This window comes from Engystomops pustulosus, chromosome 1 (assembly GCF_040894005.1).
Source record: "Engystomops pustulosus chromosome 1, aEngPut4.maternal, whole genome shotgun sequence".
Classification (NCBI taxonomy): domain Eukaryota; kingdom Metazoa; phylum Chordata; class Amphibia; order Anura; family Leptodactylidae; genus Engystomops; species Engystomops pustulosus.
The window spans coordinates 267,768,146-267,788,103 of record NC_092411.1 but is presented as its reverse complement, the minus strand read 5'-3'; the positions used below and the strand labels follow the sequence as shown (position 1 = coordinate 267,788,103).

The 19,958-nt window shown below is 42.0% G+C and overlaps 1 protein-coding gene across 1 annotated transcript; it reads right to left on the bottom strand.

Moving 5' to 3' along the window:
• Positions 1-155: 155 nt before the first annotated feature.
• Positions 156-19,565, bottom strand: MAN2B2 (mannosidase alpha class 2B member 2). The gene is made up of 19 exons (XM_072126117.1): positions 19,376-19,565; positions 17,733-17,879; positions 17,312-17,417; positions 16,940-17,112; positions 15,593-15,708; positions 14,843-15,020; positions 14,397-14,592; positions 13,660-13,850; positions 12,386-12,539; positions 11,986-12,107; positions 9,057-9,325; positions 8,599-8,790; positions 8,091-8,340; positions 7,866-7,976; positions 7,588-7,780; positions 6,482-6,619; positions 5,251-5,360; positions 1,696-1,813; positions 156-396 (listed from the first exon to the last, which is right to left on the bottom strand). The coding sequence occupies exons 1-19, from the start codon at positions 19,493-19,495 to the stop codon at positions 311-313; spliced, it is 2,970 nt and encodes a 989-aa protein (XP_071982218.1). The 5' UTR covers positions 19,496-19,565; the 3' UTR covers positions 156-310.
• Positions 19,566-19,958: the final 393 nt, after the last annotated feature.

The window sequence follows — 19,958 nt, the reverse complement described above, 5'->3', positions numbered from 1 at the left end:
GTTTAGCAACTAGTAGCATTACTCCCCCAAAATAAGAATTCTTGGACATGTTTTTTTTTCCATAATAATGTTCCTTTACTGTTACCGCTCCCGATGTTGACACTATCAGCACTGATTGGATACTTTGAAAGCTTGTAAGGACACGTCATCTAATGGTAACACCCAGCTCCAGAAAAGTGGAGGTTCTAGGAAAAGATGCTCCAGCACTCTTATACCATGCGGAATACATTTTTTTTTTTTTTAACACCGAAACGTCAAGTGAGTGGAAAGCTCCTCTTAAACTATTTGTGCGAAGCACAGGAACTGGTGGTTACTGAAAATATACAAAAAAAGTTCTTATTTCCTTTGGTGCAACTGTAACAGTAAAGTCCTCCGAGTTCTTCTTAGAACTGTTATCTATAAAACAAAACAATTACAATCTTTGAGTTAAATATTATTACAATTTCCCTTTGCTAGGGAACATTCCTTCATAAATTTGGGGTTACTTAAAGGGCATACTTCATACAAAACTAGGATCCGACATCATTGTATCCATAATTATATCCATAAATAGTTCCTTTCCACGGCTGCAATGTTAAAAAAAATCAGTTTGTAAACTTATATACAACTCACCTGATGTGAGTCCAATGATATTAATGGAGTCCTGCATATTAAATTTTACTTGTATTGCCCTGTCTCCTTGTCCTCCTTGACAGGTCTCACTGCTAGGATATGTTGCTGTATGGAACTAGTACATAGGGACTGCCTGTTCACATATACAAACATATACAGCTCTGTTTAATTATCATCAGGGGTAGAATAAGCTATGTCAAATGTATTACACGGTGCCTTCCTAGAACACAGAGAGAGTTCTGTTACATCATTAAGCACCTCATGTCATGTGACCAGGGTCATGTCATCGAAGGTTCTTTCTTTTACCCAGTAACATTTCCAAAATGTACCCCATGTATGCATCTGATCACATGCAATCACAGCAGCCTCCATGCATTCATGAGGAAGAGTAGTCCATGGTAGCATGCTGTGATTTCATATGATCAGATCCATACGTGGGGTAGACTTTTACATGTTACAGTAAAGGACCTTAGATGACATCACACTTTTCACATGACATGAAGTGCTGAATGGTGAGGAGACATATGGCATTGGGAGGATTAGATGGGAGGGACTGGCTGAGCACAACACACCCCTCTGATTCCAGGTTAGAGAACATAAAGTTGATTTTATGGGGATGTGAGGGAAGCAATTTTTAGCTAAAAGAAGGGTGTCAGTTAGTTAATAGGGCTCTATGGGAACCTGTCACTAGCTGTATATGTGAAAAATGTGGTTACAGATTCCCTTTAAGTGGTGCAACTTGAAGACCTATACAAAGTGGTCTGGGACAGACTGAGCATTGGGTCCCGGCAGCTTTAAGCCTTGTCTCCTTATATACCTAACATCCAGCTTTTTGATAAAACTCAACTGCAGATTATTTGCTTGCAAAACAGAAATGTATATACTGTATATCTACAGCTGTGGTCTGCTAATGGGTTCTAATGTAACGCGCTTTGATCTACGGAAAGAGGGGGCTTCAAAGGAAGGAGTGAATGGGTGGAGATGGGTTTTATAACACCTTTCAAGGTTATGAGATCTGTATTTCTACTGAACAAGATAAAAAAAAAAAAAAATTAATATGCAACAATTTATATTTTCCCGCACCGTTATCTTTCCTCTGTGTTGACTTCCACTTCCACCGCTCCATAGTGGCCAAGTCCCAGGTTCCGGTAAGAGAGCGTTCCTCCACTAACCGCACCGTGCCCAGTCCTTCAAGAAGAAACTAACACAAAACAGAATAATAACAAATCTGCATTTATATAACGTCGCCATATTCTGCAGAGGTCGCAAACATCATTTAGAATTAAAAAAAAAAAAGATGCTTTTCATTGCACAAAGTGAACGCTGAATAAAATTAAAAAAAAAAAAAATAAAAAAAATAATATCAAAATATCATCAAAACTTGCAGCTACCCCAGAATGGTACCAGTGAAAATTATCCCACAAAAAATAAGCCCTCAGTCTGCTTTTTAAGCAAAAAAGTAAAAGGATTCTCAGATTCTGCCAATGCAAATAAAATATAGGTACAGATCTTTCTTTGTGAACCCGCGGACCAGAAATGCGACCTTTACACTTTACAAGCTCTCGTCTAAACTAATGCGGAGGTTACGATAACTGGAAATGATCCATGTGCCCCCAATTAGCAGCAGTTTGTGTGGTCGGTCTGAGAAGGTGATGGTCTGACAAGCAGATGTGAGGAGACCAGGGTGACCTCACATGCAATATCCTTCCTGCTTTTAAAAAGTTACTAATAAGTCCTGATCCTTGAATTTTCTCTCTTAGTAAAATCTATCAGTTTCTTACTTATTACTAGTGATGAGTGGACCCGTCTAAATAATAAAACCCGAACCTGGGACCACCCCCCCTTCCCACCAGTGACACCAACAATCAGTGCCAGTACCGTTAACTGTTAAAGGGGTTGTCCAGTGATAGCTGAACTGATCGGTGGGGATCTCAGTAATAGGTACAGGCACACACAGGCTGCAGCTGCCCCTTACCTCGGGACTCACTACACACTCCTGGCAGGGAGCCAGGTAATGTGAAATAAACTATTATAAACTACTGTAATCATTCAGAATGCTGACCAGCTGAATGCTGGCATTTTAAAAAAATCTGCATAACATAGGCTATTGTAACCTGTCACCAGCTAAAAGATACATTCCTGGTGACAGGGTCCCTTCAAGTGTACATGTCCATGTTGGATTGTAATACTAATAATTCTTTATTTGCCAAATCAGTCCCTGCCCCCAATGGGGCTTACATTCTAATCAACCTACCAGTATGTTTTGGAGTGTGGGAGGAAACCGGAAGACCCAGAGGAAACCCACACAAAACTACCTCCCTACTATACTTAATAACAGATAATACCTGGGTTGATAAGAAAAACATATTGTGGGTTTATTAAGCAAACTTTCCCCCATTATTAAAGAGGCTGTACACTTTCAGCAAATAATTACTATTGTTTGTGTAATGTGTTATACAAGTTAGAAAGCTTCTACGTTTACTTCCAGTGGATATAAACCTTTCCCTGGTCATGTGATGTCACACAGGTGCACAGCTCGGTATAACACACTGATCTGATTACTCTCTGAGCCATGCACCTGTGTGACAGCACATGACCAGGGAAAGGTTTCTATCAACTGGAAGGAAGCTTTCAAAAGCGGGACAGCAAGCAGAGATCTAGAAAACCCATGGAAAATTGATACAGATATTATATTGGAAAACTGTAGAACTTTTCCTTACACAAACCATCAATTATTTGTTGAAAGTGGACAACCCCTTTAAATAACCAGCTTCCATCTTTAATAATATTTTCATTAGATTTCCATGAAGCTATAATTTAAGTGGAACTGACCCATGAAAGTCAGGCAATAAAGGTGTGGGGCATTGTGGATTATGCCCTGGTGGATGGGGCTAGCAGAAGTTCTAGGTGTGGGGCATTGTGGATGATGTCCTGGTGGATGGGGCTAGCAGAAGTTCTAGGTGTTGGGCATTGTGGATTATGCACTGGTGGATGGGGCTAGTAGAAGTTCTAGGTGTTGGGCATTGTGGATTATGCACTGGTGGATGGGGCTAGTAGAAGTTCTAGGTGTGGGGCATTGTGGATTATGCCCTGGTGGATAGGGCTAGCAGAAGTTCTAGGTGTGGGGCATTGTGGATGATGTCCTGGTGGATGGGGCTAGTAGAAGTTCTAGGTGTGGGGCATTGTGGATGATGTCCTGGTGGATGGGTCTAGCAGAAGTTCTAGGTGTGGGGCATTGTGGATGATGTCCTGGTGGATGGGTCTAGCAGAAGTTCTAGGTGTGGGGCATTGTGGATTATGCCCTGGTGGATGGGTCTAGCAGAAGTTCTAGGTGTGGGGCATTGTGGATGATGTCCTGGTGGATGGGTCTAGCAGAAGTTCTAGGTGTGGGGCATTGTGGATGATGTCCTGGTGGATGGGTCTAGCAGAAGTTCTAGGTGTGGGGCATTGTGGATGATGTCCTGGTGGATGGGTCTAGCAGAAGTTCTAGGTGTGGGGCATTGTGGATGATGTCCTGGTGGATGGGTCTAGCAGAAGTTCTAGGTGTGGGGCATTGTGGATGATGTCCTGGTGGATGGGTCTAGCAGAAGTTCTAGGTGTGGGGCATTGTGGATGATGTCCTGGTGGATGGGTCTAGCAGAAGTTCTAGGTGTGGGGCATTGTGGATGATGTCCTGGTGGATGGGTCTAGCAGAAGTTCTAGGTGTGGGGCATTGTGGATGATGTCCTGGTGGATGGGTCTAGCAGAAGTTCTAGGTGTGGGGCATTGTGGATGATGTCCTGGTGGATGGGTCTAGCAGAAGTTCTAGGTGTGGGGCATTGTGGATGATGTCCTGGTGGATGGGGCTAGCAGAAGTTCTAGGTGTTGGGCATTGTGGATGATGTCCTGGTGGATGGGACTAGTAGAAGTTCTAGGTGTGGGGCATTGTGGATGATGTCCTGGTGGATGGGACTAGTAGAAGTTCTAGGTGTGGGGCATTGTGGATGATGTCCTGGTGGATGGGACTAGTAGAAGTTCTAGGTGTGGGGCATTGTGGATGATGTCCTGGTGGATGGGACTAGCAGAAGTTCTAGGTGTGGGGCATTGTGGATGGGTCTAGCAGAAGTTCTAGGTGTGGGGCATTGTGGATGATGTCCTGGTGGATGGGGCTAGCAGAAGTTCTAGGATTAGATAGATATATTTATCACTGAAAGGCTAGACTGTCATGGAGAATATTCGTGCAGAATGTATACAGGCAGGGGTCTTCTGCTGCTCTAGTGAAATTGGAAACTGCAGGACACATTAGTTGGATGTAGTCTTGTCGTATCTGCATAGTTACATGTGTGGAAGTTCTGCTGACAGGTCTCCTTTTGCAGTGAAGTGAATTTCCTTGTTTTTTTGTTACTCTTAAGCACTGCACAGATGATTTATTTCGGCTTTTGTTGGAGGTAATGTATGGATGGGGAGTATCTGCAATACTTTTGGGTGACCTGTACTATAGCGCATTGAGTCGTCTTCCCTTTGAGGGGTGCCCCACTGCCCAATCACAGGCAGGTATTCAGGTATAAATGGGGTGTTAAGCAGTGGGGGTAGTAGAAGTGTAGGGACCGAGTGGGAATTGTGATCCCCCTATGTTGTATAGACCCTTATACTCCGTACCTTGAGGTTAATGGTAGTGGGTTTGGAGAGGATGGGGTCCTGGTCCGCTTCATAGAGGTGATGCATTCTTAACAGTACTCTGCTAAAATCTGTATCGCTCTGTGTTTTAGCTGGGAAGGAAAATAGAAAGAGTAAAAACAAGAACAGATCACTTTTTATTAGGTTTTTACACAACCTTCCTGTAGAAGACAGTACCATATTTTTCAGACCATAAGGCGCACAAAAAATCCCATGATTTTTTCAGAAATCAAAAGGTGTGCCTTATAGTCCAGTGCGCCTTATATATGAACCATACTTACAGACAATAGCTGCCTTGAACTGTGCACAGGTCTGCCACCTGCTGGTCATTCATCCTTATAATCCGGTGCGCCTTATATATGAACCTAGACGTTTTAGCAGGAATTTGATGGTGCGCCTTATAATCCGAAAAATACGGTAATAAGAGGGGAGGGAGTGTCTCTAATTGATTTTTAATGAAACAATGTTATACTATGGAGTAACAATATCATAGTAAATAAGAATAGAAAATAAAGTCCATTGAGTCCAACCTATTAATTCTACATTATACAGTATTGATCCAGAGGAAGGCACACAAAAAAAAAAAAAACCACAAAAAAAATGCCCAAAGTAGTTCTCCCATTTTTAGGAAAACAGCCGACGGCATATGGGCGCCATCATCTTTGCTGTGATATGGATTCCCTGTGACTGAGGGGCGATGATCATTGCCAATGACAGACTCCATATAGCGTCAGAATTTGGCAGTTTTTTGGTACAAAAAAGCCCATTAAAAAATGGTGCAAAAGTGTTTTTTCAAGTTCACTACTGAAATGTTTTTCCAGCTTCCGTGTACACGGCATGGAAAATGAAATAGGAGATAGGAAGTACAATTTGTTACACCAAAAACAAGCCCTTATAAGCCCTTTATTGTACACAAATAAATTAAAAAAAAAAGCTGCAAAAAAAAAAAAAAACGCAAAAACGAAAAACAGCATCGACGGGAAGGGGTTTCTCTCCTCCTTTCATTTAAACCTATTTGTTTTGTATCATGGTTTAAAAAATAAAGAAATCTCTATGTGACTGTAAGATTCCCTGCAGCAGGAGCCTCTCCCCTACAGCAGGACAAGTAGAGTGTTAAGCCCCGCCCCTCGTCTATTGTAGACACTCCCTTTAGTTGAATGACTCCAGAGATGTGTGTGAGCACTGGCCGGGGTGAATATTAGGGACATCATACCTCTATGCACATTATGCATATGCTCTGTGTGGTTTGAAGAGTATTTCCATCCAGGAATACTCAGGACCTGAAGGTGAATATTGGGTGGTAAAGTAACGGGAACATCAGCCACTACTTGATTCTTAGCTTTTCCACGTCCTGTCAAAATATTAATGCATATAAGCTCATTAGGAAGTGTGAACATGTTTTCATAATAACAAAGAAAAACATTTTTATCCTATTTAGAACCTTAAAGACTGTGCCTATAGGTTAGCAGTAGGTTTCTACCCTTCTGACACTGCCCAGGCTGTATAACAGTGTAACCAGGGGCGTAACTACAGCAGTAGCAGCTGCTATGGGGCCCGCAGTGTCAGGGGGTCCTTGCATCTGGGATATTGGGTGTGTATATACTGAATGGAGGTATATGGTACTGTATGTTTTTGTGTACATGATGTATGTATGCATGTTTATGAACATTTGGATTGCGTATACAGGGGGTCCCCTACTTAAGAACATCTGACTTACAGACGACCCCTAGTTACAAACGGACCTCTGGATGTTGGTAAATTACTGTACTTTAGCCTTACGCTACAATAAACAGCTGTAACAGTTATCACAGTTGTCTGCAATTAAGATTTAATCTTGTTTTTATGACAACCCAAAATCTAATTGTCACAGAGACCAAAAACATTTGGGCTGGACCTACAATTATATAGTATATAGTTCCGACTTACATACAAATTCAACTTAAGAACCTATCTTGTACGTAACCCGGGGACTGCCTGTATAGGAGTGTATAAATGTATGTGTTTGTAACTCACATGTATTAGCAAACAGATATTTATATTTTTTTTAAGGGGGAAGTGGAACAACCCATTCAGATGTTTGCTATGGGGCCCTGCCAACATCACATCCTACAGACAGAGGTGTCAATAGGTTCAGAACAATTAGCAAACAATCAAATGATGTTTACAACTACACAAAATTGCATTAAAAAAAAAAAGAAAACTAACTTTTGCTCAAATTCGTTGCCCCTTTCTTGTATTAAAATATAAAAATAAGTATTCCCTATGGTTGAAGCTGTGATGGAAATTTTTTTTTTTTTTTTTTTTTTAATAAAAATGTACCTGATAATGGACTCATCATCACCACCGGTTTTTGTTCCAAACACAATCCCAACCTCTGGTACAAAGAGTCTGTAACTTCTCTGGATCCCACCATGAGCCAGATGGTGGGCCTGACTACAGATGTATCATCCAGTGTAAGGTTGTAGTTCAGGTCCCACTCCATGTTGTTCCACAATCTTCGATGCAACATAATCTACACAACAAGCACAAAGACTGAATAAAACTACTGCTCGTATCTCCAACAGAGAGTCGTGCAAGGTAAGCGCTTCCCATGATACCTCCACTTGACCATTGTCTTGACTGGAGACTCCATGTGATCGTTCAGCTAGGAGGACAAGTCTTGTGGTCTCATCTTCTATATACGCTGTATGGACCATCGGGTAATAGTTCTAAAACATAAAAACAACTTTCATATCAGGTTTACAATAACAGCCATGGTTGACCCATCGCTGATCAAGATCTTGAGTACTTAGCGGGTTTACTCCTTCCATCCCACCTCTTACCCTAGCGACTAAATTGCTCAAGGTCTTGAATTCCCGCACTTGCATCTGGTATGCGTTGTCATCAGTGAAAATTCTCTTATTGCTCTGAATATTGGTTTGTATTCTGATTATGGCTTCCCGATTGACTTCCAAAGGTCCAACTCTGTACTGCTGCTCTATGGGCCGGCAGGTCAGTGTCTTGTCGTAGCCATCAGGGACTTGGTAGAGTCTGGAGAATATTGCATAGATGTAATTCTTCTGGTTCTCTTCTCTGTAACAAGAATGATACATGGGAAGTTCTGATCAGTGATAATCAATGGTGTAGTAACCAATGCTACGTTTCTCGAAGATCCTGATTGGTCCTATCCCCTGATCAATCTCTCGGTCGGTCCTATCCTCCCAAACTGTGGACCAAATTCTCATCATTTTCTTATCTACCAGTTCAGGAGAACAATGGATCCCACAAGGAACATATACAAGGTCACTCTGTCCTGTATAGCCCATAAAGGCACCATATACAATCCATTACCTGTAAAAGTACTGTCGGATTTCTGTCACGAGTTTCCCGGACACAATCTCCAGTCCTACAGACTTTGTTACATGAGCAGCATTTCCATCAGAATAAAACATATAGTTGTCAGATATTGGACCGGCACCGGTATCTCCATTTGCATGGTACTCCATAAAATTCTGACTTATTGGGAGGGTGATGTTTCTCTCTCTGCAAGAAACGGTTCAAAAAAGTGATTTTCTAAAAGGAGCCTAACATAACATTTGAGGATGTATCCAAGATGGCAACAAAACATCAAATGTACAACCAAATGCCTAATGCACTGATGATTACATGTACTGACGGCTAAGGACCCAACTTTGAGACAACTATAGAAGGTAAGGTACATGTCTGGGTTAGGACCGAGCTGCCGATCAGAGGACACCGAGCCTAAAGTTGGGGTCCGCTCATCTCTAGTCTTGACACAAGCATCTTACCGATCCGTTATGCTGACTAGCAGGTTAGTGCTGAGGTCTATCCATAGAGTGTAGCAGTCATTAGACAAAGGCATCGTCCTGATCTTGTCGGGTTTTTTGGTGCTTCCTGTTGATTGCCTCCTAAACTTGATCTGTCTTTCCACAGTGATGATCTCCCCGCTGGGCTCCGCATTATCAGTCTTCAACAAATATCTCCGATAGGCAAGACCCGGGAGCGTAACAAGTACATACAAGTCAAAAGCATGTCCGGGATCACTGGAGTTATGTATCTAAAAGAGAATGATAAAAGGGAATGAACATTGCTGATGTAACATTTATTAGCACATAAAAGAACCATCCCCACATTACATTAGAAACTGCTAAAGACTGAGATTTAAAGTACTGTATATACTTGTGTATAAGCCAAGTTTTTCAGCACAAAAAATGTGCTGAAAAATCCTTACTCAGCTTATACTATAAAAAAAACACCTCTTTACTTCACCTTTATGACGCCCCCTGCAGGTCCTCTTCTGTTTTCTGAAACTCCAGCTCCATCTTCGGGTCCCTGCTACATCGTACACATCATGATGTCGTCTATATACTAAGGGGGCAGGCACTAGCTGTATACTGGGGAGCAGTGGCTACTGGCTATGTAGGCTGTGACTAACGCATTTCCCACTCTAGGCTTATACTCGAATCAATAGGTTTTCCCAGTTTTTGCGTTAAAATTAGGTACTTTGGCTTATACTCGAGTATATACAATATAAATCTCCCTACTGCAGACTTCAGGATACAACTTGCGAGAATTGCTCATTCAGTTTTCTTTTCAATTTTAGAATTTTTTTTATGCAGCCCTGTCCGGAACGGTCATTGCCAAGTTGAAGAGCTAGCTGCTGTGACTCCCTGATCCCCCTCCCTCCTCCATAGAGTTTGCATGTAATTTGACACCTCACTGAGTTTCTGTCTTGTTGCATGTAAGGTAGACTTCACAGAAATTACAGAGTGAAAAGCAAAGCGGAGGAAAAGATGGAAGATGATAAGAGCCAAAGTGAATGGACCAGGAGAAGCTGCTCTGAAATATTACAAATTTTTGTGTAGGGTTGAAAAGTTAGAGTTCACCTAACGAAGACTTTCCCAATTAAGGCTGCCTTACAGGCATATGGAGACTCATTAATCCTCCACTAGGGAATTCTGGGAAATTATGCAAATACATTTTCCAGATTCGGATAAGGAAATCCACACCTCTTTTAGCTACCTTGTAAGGTGTAGTCACTTGTACTGCGGATTTATGCAAAGTTTGTTGAAGTCGTTATATATTAATAGCAGCAAAGAAGCAGAGATTTAACCCCTTAGTGACGCAGCCTGAAAAGGCTCCAGTCACCGGGCATTGCGCTGGTTTAAGGGCCATAACTTTTTTTTTTTGCTGTGTTTTTTTATCGGGACACATAGAGCTAGTTAAAAAGGTAATACAAGTTAAAAACTTTTTTTTTTTTTTTTTTTTACTTGGGGTTAAAAGTGGAAAAAAGACTTTTTTTTATAATTTAAAGTACTTTTTTTTTTTTTAATTTTCAAATGAACTCAAAATGATATATAATGGGGGTCATTTACTAAGGGCCCGATTCGCGCTTTCCCGACTGTTACCCAAATATTTCCGATTTGCGCCGATTGTACCTGAATTGCCCCGGGATTTTGGCGCACGCGATCGGATTGTGGCGCATCGGCGCCGGCATGCACGCGACGGAAATCGGGGGGCGTGGCCGAACAAAAACCCAACAGATTCGGAAAAAACGCCGCATTTAAAAAAAAAAATTGTGTCGCGAAAATTTCACTCACCTTCATCCAGGATAGGCCGGTGTATTTCGAGGCATTCCAGCGGACTTCAGCGCAGCAGCGCCACCTGGTGGACGGCGGAGGAACTACCATCATAAATCCCTGCCGGACCCGAATCCAGTGCAGAGAACGCGCCGGGCAAGTAAATCTGCCCCAATATGTATAGTCTCGGGCAAACGGGGCGACTGTGGCGATGCTTTTTGTAGTGTAGCAGGGTTTTTTTTTTTTTATTAAATAGGGAAATGTCATTGTATCTTTATGAATAGTTTAGATTTTGTGTGTGTTTTTTTACTTTATATGTCAGCCATGAGGTCATAAAAGACCCTTGGGGGACATTTTCACTTTTTTTTTTTACATTATTTTCTCTCTTCTACAAGTTTTACCCTGTAACTGAGGCATCTATAAGAGCCTAAGTTACAGAGGAAATAATCACCTGTTACTGGTGGTGCTGATCAGAACTGCACTGGGTCTAATTAGACCAAGCAGCTCTGTTTAACTCCTTTAGAACCGGCAGTCACGTGACCGCCAAGACTATGGAGGCGGCGGCCTTGCCCGCACCGCTCCGCTATACATCGAGCTCATTCAGAGCGATGCTGTGAGGAGCGGAAAAGGGAGAAGCGGTAATGAAACGCATATCCCTAGGGTCACCGGGTGTCAGAAACTGGGTCTTGCTAGCGAGGTAGTAGTAGAAAACTGCAGCAACGTCGACTCGGTACCTGTGCCCGCTGACGTCTAAAGTCAGAGGGCGGTCCCAGTAAAAAAAAGGGTATAAAAAAAAACGAAATAAATAAATTTAGCAATAAGAAAGACCTACTCATTGAAAAAAAAAAAAAAAATACCTTACACTAAACTACCTAAATAAGAATAGCTGCCCATATTATGGCAGTCACTGCAAATTTTATAAACAAAGGAAACTAATACACACAAAGTTCCATCACAAAGTTATTCCATTATCAATTAAAGCAATAGAGCGATAAACATCAGCAGACGAGGACTGTAGGAGTGAAATACACAAGTGTTTTACTTAATAAGGAAGTCGGTTTATGTGGTAGGAAGTTGGAAGTCGCCCCTGATGTGACGGGCAGGAAACAAACCCATATATATATATATACATCCATACCTGTGCTGGCACTAGCTGACCCAGCTCATCATACACTGCTACTATCGAGGCATTCAGCGCCACGCTAATATACGTGGTCAGGTTCCACGCCAGAGGATTATAGACAGTAATATGTAAGAGACCTGCAAGACAGAAGTTTTTCTCTATATTTATTTGATAGCTTTTAAAGTTTTCATTATTCCCATATTATAGTCAGTAGCCTGAATATTGTGTGTACTTACCGTGACTTACCATGTAACACTGCTGTACTGATTCCACAGTGAAAAACTCTTAGTGGCTTAGTTTATATCACTGGGTTACATCTACACCTCCTACAAATCCTTAATACACATGTACCCTGTCTACAACACTATACCCTATACAACACATTACACATTTTATATCCAGAGAATAAGAATACCTTCTTGATGTTCATTTTTCTCGTAGCTGAACTGGTCCATAATGATGGCGTTCATCAATTTCCGTACGCCAGTCATTCCTTGGCATAAGTGTGTTATATACATATCGCCAACCTTTGGAGATTCAGTGCCTGTGATGCCGTCATGATGCTGGACCTATAAAGCAGAACTCAAATATTACGGTATATACATTACTTATTCATATATTGAAAAATCATTGACTATGCCCCGAGTCCAATTAAAGGACAACATCTGAATGAGGATTGTGGCAGCATGCTGTAAGATCTATATCAGAATCAGCAGGACAGACACCCAGGTGAAGCAGTTGCACAGGAGTAGCAAAATATTAGGAATTTTTTTATGAAGACATATCAGGAAGTTGATTACTTGCATAAAGACAGTAACATGAACAGTGCGAAGGTTCTAATATTCTTTAAAAGGGTTTTTCATACAGGATATTTATCCACAGGATACGGAATAAATATTTGATCAAAAGGTCAGCGAATCAATGCCAGAAGTGGGAATCAACGGGCATCGGCTCATAGAAATCCCATCGAAATCAATTAAGCACAGGACAGATTATGCTGTGCATAGGGCATTCAAATTATTTCTGGCAAAACCCATTTAAAGGAGTTCTACCAATTTTAATTGCTATCCCCTATTCACAGGAAAGGGAAAAACAATGGGGGTCATTTACTAAGGGCCCAATGCGCCGAATTACCCCGGGTGTGGCGCACGCGATCGGATTGTGGCGCATCGGCGGCGGCATGCATGTGACGGAAATTGGGGGGCTACGGATTAGGAAAAACCGCCGGATTTAAAAAAAAAAAAAAAAGGGGTCACTTGACACGCACTTACCTGCACCAAGCATAGCTCGGTGAACTCCAGTGAACTCCGGCGGACTTCAGCGCAGCAGCGACACCAGGTGGACATCGGACACACTACCTTAGTGAATCCCGGACAGACCCGAATCAGCGATGGAGAATGCGTTGCTGGATCGCGAATGGACCAGGTAAGTAAATCTGCCCCAATGTGATTGATGAGGGTCTGACTGGGGTTCCTGTTCTTACTAATGAATGGAGCAGCAGGTCAGGGATGAGGCTTCATAGAATTCTATGGGAGTGTCAGTAATTGTTGAGCACAGTTCTTGGCCATCTCTTGCACTCATGTAGTGAATGGAAGAGATAAGAGTGCTGTGTGCCGTTCTGGTGAGCGGTGAGAGTCCCACCAATCAGATTGTTATCAAATAACATTCAAGTCTCAACATCAGCTTTACCTCGGAGACAGCCCATCTCAGAGCCCGCAGTTGTTCCATTGCCCACATTTTGCACACTGCGCCTGATGGATGCTTCATCAGATACTGGGTAAATGCAGACTCCCCAGCATAGAGCAAAGAGCTCGCCCGGCGTGCTACTCCTTTCAAGACATTACGGGATGCATAGAATCCAGTCCAAGCTTGAAATACCTCTAGAAACACACATAGAACAGTCATATGGTCACCGATTAAGATGTGCATCTTCTATACTTACAGTAAAATCAGCATAGTTTTCATTAACATCAAAGAAGAGTCTGTATACTTATGTACAGATATGGTATATTAAAGTGGTTGGCCACTCTTTTACATAAGTAGCCCATGTACCATTATCATCAAGTGAGTCAGCAGTCCTGCTACTTACTTTTGTACTGTGTGCAGATCCTCCAATTTGCTTATATTGTGGTGGGTGCCCACAACAGAAATATCCCAGTTGCATAGGTCCAGGAAGATATAATTGAGGAGAGAGACTGTGAGAAGAAAGAAACATTGGGGGACGCCATGAGGACGGCCTAGAGTAGTGAGAGAGAGAGGAAGTTGTGTATATATGCAGAGGGAAGCATGGTGAGAACAGGGAAAGGCTGAAGCTCTCAAAGGAGGCAAAGACGCAGAGACATGTCTAATGGAAGAGATTTATTGAAAAGTGGCCAACCCCTTTAATATCTATCCATCTATGGGCAATGTAGTAGTTGGCTACGTACCTGAAGAATAAGGGAGGAAATCCTGACTACCTCGTACTTCCCAGGTCATATTCCTTTTGTAAATACTCTGGAAGTAATCCCCCAGTGTAGAATACCGCACAGTCACTCCGAACTCTGGATTGCTGTTGATATATTCCAGTAATAAATCCATGTTATTAAACTGGACAGAAGAATTGAAGAACTGCTTGTCGCATCCCTGCAACACAAAACAGGAAAATGAGTTAAAGACACAGCAACATAATAAATTAACCATAGAAATTGTGAAACTGTTATACACTTAACACTGCTGTGCTCTTAGCTCTCTGCATTTTGCTACATCACAGTGTCTGAGAAACTACTTGAATACTCCAGCAGCCAATCAGAGCAGAGGGGAGGGACTATGATTCCTTCTTGCAATTTTCTCAAAATATTATGAAGGAAATGAAGTGGACAAAGGTCTTATTTACCCAGGGCCACAAGACATCATTGCTCCTAAACCAGGCAGCTCGCATCCGTATATTCTCCACCATGGTTTTTGCATACTGGTGTATGGTGTCACTGGTAACTGGGAGGCTCATGTTGGGATAAATACCGTCCTTTGGTGGATCAGGAAACAAAGCAACTCCATTCCAGTAAAATCCCGATCTAGAATAGTGAGAGGAACCATAATTATATATTCAACATTCTATCACCAGGGTGAAAATGCATAAGGCCTTATCTTTGGTTGTATTTTCAGGCTGCGCATAGACCCATAGAGGTGGATAGAGAAAACCTGATATGGTATTTTACTAACCAGTACTGATGAATATAAAGCAAGGTGCTTAGGCAGAAAACTTACTACTAGCTGCAGTAGGAGATCTGTGCCAATTACTCTGCTTATTTCGCTCAGCTTCTAATATGCTCTACATCCACTTCTTTGGGTAGCTGTTATATGATACCTTAGGGCACTGATAATATGTCTTGGGAAACCAAGACAGATTTAGCACCGATTTTAGAGAGATAAAGTGAAATTAAGTGGAAGACCATTTCATCACCAAAAGTGAGGGATGGAGAGGGAAGGGTAAGATGCTCTATTAAGGTAATTAAGAAAGAGCAGTTGGATGTTTGTGTATGGCTATCCTGCTGGGTGTAGTTGGTGGACAGGTCTAGCAGCGGTAGGGTGTCAGGTAGGGTGCCCTTGGTCCCAGATTTGTCAAAAAGTGATTCTTTTAGTGTACCTGTTGGAAAATGGCAGATAAGAAGGGGTACAGTAACTGAACTGGTCCATGACGTGAGTAAAGATTTCCTGCTTCTCGGATAAGGTGCGAGACCCCCGCCAAACAAACTGCAGCTTCTGCAAAAAGAGGAAACAGAGTCAAATCCACACAGTAATTCCTGCTGCAGAACACTTTGGATTTGGGGCTTGTTCTGAAAAAACATTTCTGGCAATTACAACAAACAAACTAAGAAATCACTTGTTTTCTATAGAAGAAACAAGACTAGTTCAGAAGGACAGTCTGGCCCGCAGCCCGGAAACCCACAAGAGACCCAGGGGGGGGGGTACAGAACACTATTTCCTAAACATGGAGAATATAGATGTAATATCTTCCTCAAAGGGTTTCACACAATAGTGATTAAGAGAAACAAGACTATGAAAACTAGCCACATGGGGGCAGCGTTCTGACATGTGAAAAATGGCCACAGGTGGCGATATTCTGCACGAATACGAACAGAACGGGACATAAGAGCAAATGTATTAAAGTATATCAATTATTACGGTAGATAAATCAGCAGCCAGCTGAAAAGCTTAAATAAATCATAAACGGATGTTACAAGTTATACAAGACATGAGTATGTATGGATACTACAGTATAAATCTCTCATCGGGCATTAGGTTTGAGCAGATACTGTAATAAGACATCACGATTCAACAGATGAGAAATAAAAAGAATGATGACCTAATTCAGGAAAAGGTTCAGTTTTATTCCTGTGAAAATGGATCCTTGCTGATTTTGATGACGTGTTAATATAAATATCCCAGAAATCCCTTATATAGAATCTGTCAGCGGTTGTCATCGTACAAAAAATTGCAGAAAGTGTTAGGTATTTTCCCAGTGTGATCATACCTCTAAGCGTGTTGTCAGTAGCAGCAGAACTGTAAAATATGCATGTGTATTCCGGGATTGTAGCTGGACTTGGCGCACTCTGGTGCAGAGGTGTGTTAGATCTCTTTACTGAACACAACACAGCTCATCCCCCCTGACTAACTGCTGTAGTATTCAAACAGTAGCTTCTACAGCACGGTGGAGGGGCTGTGTAGCAGTACACTGAAGTGCACAAGAGTGCTCCTAGTTCAGCTGCAATCCTTGAATATAAATGTAACTGTCTGCAGTCTTGTATCATCAATAGTTCACTTTAAAGAGAACCATTTCTATAACAAAATGACAACATTTATAATAATGTTCCAGCACAGAACTGTGATATATTGTTGGTAAAAGGATTCCTAAAATCATACATGGAAGTTCGGTTTCTTGCATCACCTTTGTATATAGGTCAGGACATAAATTACAGTTGTACATTCATACCTTGGAATCCTGCATGGCAGCTTTACTGTCATAGTCAATGCGAGAAATAAGGTGAGCATTGAATCCAGACATGGCAAATATGGTGGGAGTGGTGGCGGATGCTCCGAAGGGATCCACGTGCCACGAGAACTGTGGTCTTACCCCAAATGTTTCATATAAAAAGCCATGGCCCTCTGCGTAGAGAAAGATTAGTTAATAGTAACCCATAAACAATCAATTATTATCTGGTTGTATAAAAAGATAGACCACTGCCAACCAATCAGATCCCGAGATCCTTCACAGAATGAAAGCAACACCCTCATTGGTTGTAAGTGGTGACTACCTCCATGAATTATGGTAATGCCCCCACCCCATGGTGTATGGAGCGGGTACCTGTCAGCTGTAGAATTTGATCGTCTAGTGCGGTGACGGCTTCATCGTGCATCACTTGGCCACCGATAATGAACTCCAGACGCCCCTCCTGTACCAGCTGATGGACCTGGGCACAAGAGACGAAATATCAGGATGGAAGAAACTACACAGACATGTAAGAGACTGCCAAATGTTATCTGACTCCCATCATAATTAAATCAGAAATATGTACAATAGAAGTTATTATAACCCCAAGTGCATCAATGATCCTTGGGCACCCATGACCCATCCAAAAATGGCCTCAAATACCAAATACATTGTACGTTTCCAATTCCAATTCCCATACATCTGCAGCCACCACTAGGGGGAGCTTAAGAGAGACATATCTGCACATAGCCATTCAAAGATGGGTGCAGAAGCATTATTTTAACCCCTACCTTACCTGCTGCTTCTGAAATTCTTCTGCCACCGTATCCCACCACAAGCGGAAAAATTCCTGCTCGACCACAATAAACCTCCGATGCTTCTCCTTCATCAGCTCGGCCACTACGGTGGTGTAGACGTTGCCAGCATAAGCGTGCATGCTCTCCTGAAATCACAATGCTATTCATTTTAGTAACAAGAAATCTGGATTTCTTCCAAAAACACCAGCAATCTCCAAATATTCCTGTTATTTTCCAAAATTGTTTACTATATTTCGAGCTTAAATTTGGAAGAATTCTGCTTGTTGGCAGAGGATAGAATCCTTAAAGGGGGGTTCCAGTTTCTACAAATAATTAATAGTTGGATAGTTGTGGAATGAAAAGTTATACAATTTTCCAATATACTTTCTGTATTGATTCCACATGATTTTCTAGACCTTAATTGTTGTCAATCTATAGGAAGCTTCATGTTTACTTCCAGAGAAAAAAAAATATGTCCATGATCATGTGATGTCACACAGGTGCACGGTTCGTTATATCCCTGGTCATGTGATGTCACACAGATGCATGGCTCATTATAGCCCTGGTCATATGATGTCACACAGGTGCACGGCTCATAATATCCTTGGTCATGTAATGTCACACAGGTGTACAGCTCGTTATATTCCTGGTCATATGATGTCACAGGTGCATGGCTCGTTATATTCCTGGTCATATGATGTCACAGGTGCACGGCTCGTTATATCCTTGGTCATGTGATGTCACACATATGCACGGCTCATAATATCCTTGGTCATGTGATGTCACACAGGTGCACAGCTTGTTATATTCCTGGTCATATGATGTCACAGGTGCATGGCTCGTTATATTCCTGGTCATATGATATCACAGGTGCACGGCTCGTTATATCCTTGGTCATGTGATGTCACACATATGCACGGCTCATAATATCCTTGGTCATGTGATGTCACACAAGTGCACGGCTCGTTATATTCCTGGTCATATGATGTCACAGGTGCACGGCTCGTTATATCCTTGGTCATATGATGTCACACAGGTGCACGGCTCATAATATCCTTGGTCATGTGATGTCACACAAGTGCACGGCTCGTTATATTCCTGGTCATATGATGTCACACAGGTGCGCTGTTTGTTATATCCCTGGTCATGTGATGTTACACATATGCACGGCTCATTATATTCTTGGTCTCGTAATGTCACACAGGCGCTTGTTGTAATACACAGCTCTGATTACTGTAACAAGCCTTTCAGTGATGTGAGATCACATGACCAGGGACCGCTTTCTACAGGAACCAAACAATGAAGAAGAACAGCAAGCAGAGATCTAGAAAACTTTGAGGAATTGATACAGAAAGTATCAAAGGAAAATTGTAGAACTTTTCTTTAAACAAACTTTAACTAGGCGTCTCACAGCTGCACATTCATCTCATTACCAGGACTGCTGCTCGCTCTCTGTTAGTATACAATGTTGTGTGACAGCAAGCAGAGTTCTTGAAAATCTCAAAGAATAACATTCTATAACTTTTCATTATGAGGAAACCCCTCATCTGCCTGTGTCATATGATCTGAGCCCTGTGTCAGCTGATTTCCCTATTCCACACGTTCAATCCAGGAAATAGCAGATCCAGAATATATACTGCACCTGCACTGTATACACCCAACCGACGTCCATATGGCTGTGGGGGATGACAAACACCTGGATGGGGTCTGCAGAGGTGACAGCTCCAACCAGGGACCACAACAGGAGCAGCAGCTGCAACATTGTACCGACAGAAACTGGAATCAGCTCTGCTACATTGTATCATATAGGAGTGTACGGCAAGCCAGAGGAGGAAAAAGAGCTCATAGGCGTTTTACTTTCACTATGAGGAAGTAAAGTCTGTGAGGTGAGGGCTGGATATAATAAGGAGCAAAATTTCACTCAGTAACAGTCTTTAGTCCACCTTATAGAAGCCATAATAAAAGCAATAAAGAACAACAGATTTTAGGGTAAATTAAGTGTTATTTTTATGTTTTATGTACAATAGACATCATGGTGAAGGACAAGGTCTGGAATAGGTTACACTGAACTATTGGAGGTTTTCTCTGTGGTAACGGTGAATAAAAGGTCATTAAATAAGTCACCCTATGGAAGCGGGCGCTGCGGGCTCCCTTTATTTGCAAGGGTTTTTTTTTCTCGAGCCATGTGCAGCAGAATCCCCCAAAATGGATCAAATGCAACTTTT